The following is a 6,357-nucleotide window of genomic DNA, read 5'->3' as shown; positions in this document are numbered from 1 at the left end:
CACATAAATATCCAGAAAGAGGGCAAGGAAATTTTTGAACTTGCTCAGTAGCAGCAGCTGAAGTTACTCGAGTTTTCTGTACAAATATTCTGCCTGGTAGCTCAGGCACTCTTTTTCTACTAGCCCAGGTAAGTCCCCTATTAACTCTATCATTTTATAAAAACAAAGAGGCATTGCTGCAAAAGGGGCAGTGTCAGGGCAGAAATGACTAGGCAGGGGGAACAGGAACTCCTTGTATCTGCATGGCTACAGAAGTAGCCATGTATTCTTGTGTTCTGAAAGGCAGGTTTGGCCTTCTGCACACGTTAAGCTGCAGTAAAAGAATGGCAGTATAACAGTTATTCAGAAAAATGCCTCTGCATCTCCTTTCCTATTACAAACAGGTTGTTTATATAGCTCTTTTATACAGCAGAAGTGGGAAAATATTGGGTAAAAGAGAAACTTGAATGCAAACTTCAAAAAACAACCAAGTGCTGGGAAATCATACTATGAAACCCAGTAACTTGCACTTGACATCACGCTTTTGAACTCAACTTCACGAGCGCCGTTCCCACTGTCATCTACAGCATCCTGTTACTGCATGGATAACACTCGACATTATAGTTAAAGGGCAGATTTGAGCTTTGCTGAAGTTTTGAATTACAAGCACCTACAATCCAGGGAATTTAAACAAAATTTATCTGCATATTATTTGTAAATATTTGCCTAAGCACTATGACCTGTTTTGGAAGTTTTTGCCCCAAATACAGTGACTCAGCGAGGGAAAACAGCTTCAGGCCATCTTTCCACCTACTTGGCTGGCGAGGGGCCACACAATTCCCAAATCACAGCAGCCAAAAGCTACCATGAGGATCATTCTCTCAGCTGGGTTTCTTGAGATCTCAGTTTTTTCCACATGCACAGCCTAATATGTCCCTGAACAGCACTGATTATACTCCTCTTATGAAAAGGGAATCTTCACCTGCCCCATTACGTCCCCTCTGGACCACTAGAAGAGCACAGAAGTTATACAGCCTGGTCAAGCTTCTGACATTTCATATTCTTTTATTTCAGAAGATTGTTATTCCTGTACATTAAATGTATTACCTTAGATTCATAGTGAACTGGCTCTGTGTATACGTAAAAATAATTTCAGCTTTTTATTGCCATGAGAATTTATCCTCCACAACTCTGCAGTTTCAGTTACTCAAGTTAAGCAATAGGAGTGCTATAACGTTGATGCAAATGTTTCAGCAGTAGATTGCCATATACTGTACAGAATGCTGAATGTTCTATTCATTATCATTTTGCAAAAGAAATAAAAAACATTAACACAGAGAAAGAATTATACATTATTGATCCCAGATGTACAAAAAAATAAATGATATTACCATAAAAGTGCCATATATGTTTGAGAATCAACAGGGTTGCAGAGGATATGACCTTCTAAGGCAGGAGTTGGTTCTTGGATCCACAGAAACAATGTGTCACTTGTGCCAAGGCTAATCTGGAGGGGGAAAAAAAAATAAAATAATTGAAGTGTTATCGCAATGTGCATGGAAAGCAATACAGAAATTAAATTAAAACCATTTGTTATTACCACTAATTGTTTTTAAATTACACATTAAGTCAATTGGATTCATGTTGAAGCTAGCTCTGACTTAGGTTGTCACACCATTGAAATACATACTAGATGGAGACAGGTTTTAATGTCTGGAGCATTAGTTAAAAATAGTCACAAGAGTTCACTTAAAATCTTTCAGGCAGCTTACAGATTGATAGAAATAAAACAAGCATGAATCCAATAAACAGAAAATCAACTCTAGCAGATAAATTTAACTGACAACCTACAGCTATTTTACATTTCATGTATTTCATTTATTCAGGGATATGGCCAGTTTTCAGGAGTATGTTTTGACTTACTGCAATATCTCCTTCTTGAAGGCTCATCCCTGCCAATGACGCTGAAAGCAAAGAGTCAGAATACCAGATAAAAAGTTACTCGTTTGACTCAATTATAGCATGTTGCGTGAGACATCATAATACAACACATTCACCATCTCAAAGTACAACATAAATGGCAAATATGCTCATGATGGCCTTGGTCTATACACTGTAAAAGATGGGCAAAGCATTTGGGCGAGAGAGTGATTTTTAACAGAATCAAAATGCTCAAGACAAAAGACTACGGAACTGCATAATTCTCTAATGTTTTATGTATTCAGGTTTTAAATACAGTGGAGCCTTACTTAACAACACACTTTAAAGGAGAAACACTCCCACTTACGTCAGACTACTCACATATGGACTAAGCTGGATTTGAATCTCTAGAAGAAAAATTGGACTTTTGGGAAATGCAGAGTTTAACCATCTCCCAGAATATGAATGTAAAATATACCATGACAAAGCCTCCATCTTGACTCAAACCTGCATATGCTACTGTAATATGGATAAGTATTTTATTTGCACAGTCTTAAGAAACAGACGACTTTGCTCTACACTGAAACAGTCTCCAGGATTCCAAAAACTGACTCTAAATTAACATGTTCCCTTATACTGAGATCTATCAGTCTGACAAAAGGACAGCTCTAATTCTTAGAGAAAGCCTATGAGGTCCATCTCCACCTTTTTGCTTGAAAAGACACAACAGCAATTTTTTAATTCATATTTTCTAAGTTAAAATGTTAGCAGTTCATAGTAAGAATAGTTTCTTAGGGGCAGGCAAACCAAAACTGAAGTTATCAAGAAGCAAATGAAGTCACCTCTATTACTAGGCAAAAGAGAATTCATTTGTCATACTCAGCTTATCTAAGATGCCTATACCTCAGAAGAACCAGTAGTGGAAGGCTGTTGGGAAAAGGTATTAATGCCAATAAACACAATATTCTTTCACTGTATAGGGAGCATCTGAGAATCAATGAGATTGATTTAGAGTTTTAGTACGTACATAATCATATTCACAGAATCTTATACATTTAATCATCTCACCTGGATTGTCTCCTGTAAATGCTACTATTTTACAGTCTGGGCTAAACCCATAACGCTGACTGTAATATGGAGAAATGGGCCCCTAAGGAAAGAAAGAGCGAGAGGGAAAAAAGCTCAAAAAATTGAAAGTAATCTTGCAATGTATGACACAATGTGTTGTAACATAGAACTCAAAAACCCCAAAGCAGCTGTAATAATCATTTCTGTGTATTTAAGGTATGAATGAATATTTTAAAGGTTTTGAATCCAACTTTTTTGTTCTTGAGAACCTCACAGAAATACCCTCAGATTAGATTTTTAAATAGGTTAAGTAAATAGTAGCATTTTAGCTTTGGGTCTCTCTCCAGTTATTCACATCAAGTAACATAAACACATCCATCTATTTTGCACACATACATAAATATTAATACATAGAAATTAGAAATTCAATGCAAACATAAGAGGAAACATAACATTAATATACATCACAACATCAAATGCTGGAATATGACCCCTATTACTTTAGGGGTCAAGAACTGTGTCCTGGTTTCGGCTGGGATAGAGTTAATTTTCTTCCTAGTAGCTGGTACAGTGCTGGGTTTTGGATTTAGCAGGAGAATAATGTTGATAACACAAATGTTTTAGTTGTTGCTAGGTAGTGCTTACACTAGTCAAGGACTTTTCAGCTTCCCATGCTCTACCGACTGAGAAGGCTGGAGGGGCACAAGAAGCTGGGAGGGGGCACAGCCAGGACAGCTGCCCCAAACTGGCCAAAGGGACATTCCATATGACGTCACGCTCAGTACATAAACTGGGGGAAGCTGGCCGGGGTGGGCTGCTGCTCGGGGACTGGCTGGGCATCGGTTGATGTGTGGTAAGCAATTGCGCTGTGCATCACTTGCTTTGTATATTCTTCTATTATTATGATGATGATGATTTTATTTCAATTATTAAACTGTTTTTATCTCAACCCACAAGTTTTCTCACTTTTACGCCCATCCCACTGGGGCGGGGGGAGTGAGCAGGCAGCTGTGTGGTGCTCAGTTGCCCACTGAGGTTAAGCCACAACAAACTGTAAGCCACATTTGATAGCCATAGAGAAAAAACAGGAGAAGAAAACTATCCGTAAATAATACAAGGACATCTATAAGGATTTTTTTATATGTTCCTCTCCGCTACAGAAGATCCGCACTGAATTCAGATGGATCAGGTGATGAGTATCTACACTCTCTTAGATGTGCACCAGCTAAAGCAATAGCTCTTTTTGTGCTGGGTAGTAAGACTAAATTCATTTACTCTAAGAGATGTGTGGCTTGATTTGATTTCACCATTATGCCACATGAGCTGAGGAGCTTTAAATATCCCAAATTATTCACAAAGATTACCTCATTAACTCTACAAACAGTTTAAAACAAGGTCCCTGTCAAGAAATGCAAATGTTGGGCTCTCTTTCTGCAGTAATAAATACTGTGCACAGTTCTGCAGTGACCAAGTGTTTGCGGGCATGAGTGGGGGACTCCCAAGACCCTTATCACTGGAGCATCTACCAAAACTTTTCTCATCATAGCCCAGGGCATACAAGAATCCAAGGTGATCAACGATGAAAGCTACGACAGACACCAGCTACCAGTCAGTTTTCAAAGATGTCTGTTTCTGCTCTGGCATACACATTCAAAACACACCTGGAAATATTAAGTCAAACAGCGTAGCTCTAAGGATAACTGTGCATGCATGCTTGTGCTCACACACAAATATACTCCAAGAAAGTACTATTACCAGAACTCTCAACACAAAACTTTATTTGTTGCTTACAACTCTTCTAGACAGGCACATACCAGGACTGAATGGGATGGTACAGGGCATCCTAGTTTCTCCTCTAATCCAGGTGCACAAGCATCAAGGCAGGACACTGACCATACCTTTTCCCAAATCTGCAGCAAGTTCATACCAGAACCTACAAGACAGATCAAAACAAGAGGCATACATCATTAAACACACGACAGTACTGTATCAGAAAATTCCACCTCGTTACAGGCAACAGAAAATTTACAGATGCACATTTTACATTCAAAGAGAATGGTTACAGCTCTTTTAAGCATGAAGGATACTGATGATTCAGCCTCTGGAGAGCTTTCACCTGTAAAGGTAGCAGAAAAGGCTTCTCTGATCGTCACAATGCATTAGACAATTCAGTTATTCCCAAATTAAGAGCAAAAGGAAGAACATGGATGCCTCCCTATCAATTCCTCCCCAAATCTTCCACCTTAGACAAAGACTTCACCACAACTCCCTAAAGGTGATGCAGCAATGTCACTTGAAGGTGTGTTGTGCTCACTTGAGACCTAACAATGAAGAAATTCCCCCCTGGGTGGTATGGCTTTACACTACTCCTACCTTTGAGTAGAGTATCATATAAGCATCTAAATCCATGCTGACTAATCTTCCTCCCTATCAATGTTTCCTTCTTCAGAGATGACAAATAAAGGCTTAGAAGTCAAAAAAAAAAAAAAAAGGGGCAAGAGGTCAAATTTTCAAATGTAGCCTTTAATTTTGAGGCTAGTTTGGAGAGTCCAGCTTTGAATACCAAAGTCATGATTTTCAGAAATGCTGAACAGCCCAACTGAAATCTACAAAACATACTGAGCACCCCATATCCCTTGCTTATGTGTCTAAGATGCCTTTAATTGCACATTTCATTAAACTTGAAAATCTGTATGTGTTTCTGGTTAGTACTGTTCAGGGACGTATCAGTCTTATTCTAGATTAACATTTTCATTTCAAAGGCTGTTTAGCCCACGACTTATTTATCTCAGAAACACAGCCACACTCTCAGCTGAGCACAGCAGAAAACCTGAAATTTACTTAAATTCAGTACATCTTTAAACTTTTTAAAACACAAAGTCAGTGAAGTTGACCCGACTTGCAGTGTCTGTGGAATAAGACTATGCTTGCGATGCTGGAACACAGAGGAAGAGAAGGGATGCAACCCACATCTCAGCCAGCACATCACAAGGCTCTAGCAGCGCTCTTATTCTGAAGAAGGGCACACGCCTGCCACACACTCCACATACATACACTACTGCTGGTCACGGACGCACAAATGAGCCCACCCTATCAATTCCCAGCAGCCTTTTTCACATAGGCTTAATAATGAATTTAATAACGTTTATAGAGTTATCTATTTGTGCAGTCCAATCCTAAGCACCATCAGCAAGGTCTGGACCTAGTGCTTCACACAGTGTTATAAACAGCGTTGCACACTCCAGCTGAGACACTGGAATAACCCAAGCCAAACAGTACGATATTTAGATTATACTTAATAACATATAAAATAGAATTAAATATATTTAAGTTTAATCAATCCCATTTCAGGCAAATTAAACACACTTAACAAATTATGCACTGGTTTAT

General features: G+C 38.8%; 1 protein-coding gene across 1 annotated transcript in view; it reads right to left on the bottom strand.

Moving 5' to 3' along the window:
• XYLB (xylulokinase homolog (H. influenzae)) overlaps nucleotides 1-6,357 on the bottom strand; it is an 86,755-nt gene that overhangs the window by 66,112 nt on the left and 14,286 nt on the right. Inside the window, exons 10-13 of the mRNA XM_009322511.1 lie at nucleotides 4,782-4,900; nucleotides 2,968-3,049; nucleotides 1,903-1,943; nucleotides 1,371-1,486 (exon numbers count right to left, since the gene is read on the bottom strand). Of these exons, the coding sequence (XP_009320786.1) occupies nucleotides 1,371-1,486; nucleotides 1,903-1,943; nucleotides 2,968-3,049; nucleotides 4,782-4,900 (358 nt within the window). The remainder of the gene's footprint in view (nucleotides 1-1,370; nucleotides 1,487-1,902; nucleotides 1,944-2,967; nucleotides 3,050-4,781; nucleotides 4,901-6,357) is intronic.

This window comes from Pygoscelis adeliae, unplaced genomic scaffold, assembly GCF_000699105.1.
Source record: "Pygoscelis adeliae isolate BGI_AS28 unplaced genomic scaffold, ASM69910v1 Scaffold123, whole genome shotgun sequence".
Lineage (NCBI taxonomy): Eukaryota > Metazoa > Chordata > Aves > Sphenisciformes > Spheniscidae > Pygoscelis > Pygoscelis adeliae.
Note: the sequence above shows the minus strand (reverse complement) of the source record. Positions and strands in the feature narration are given on the sequence as shown.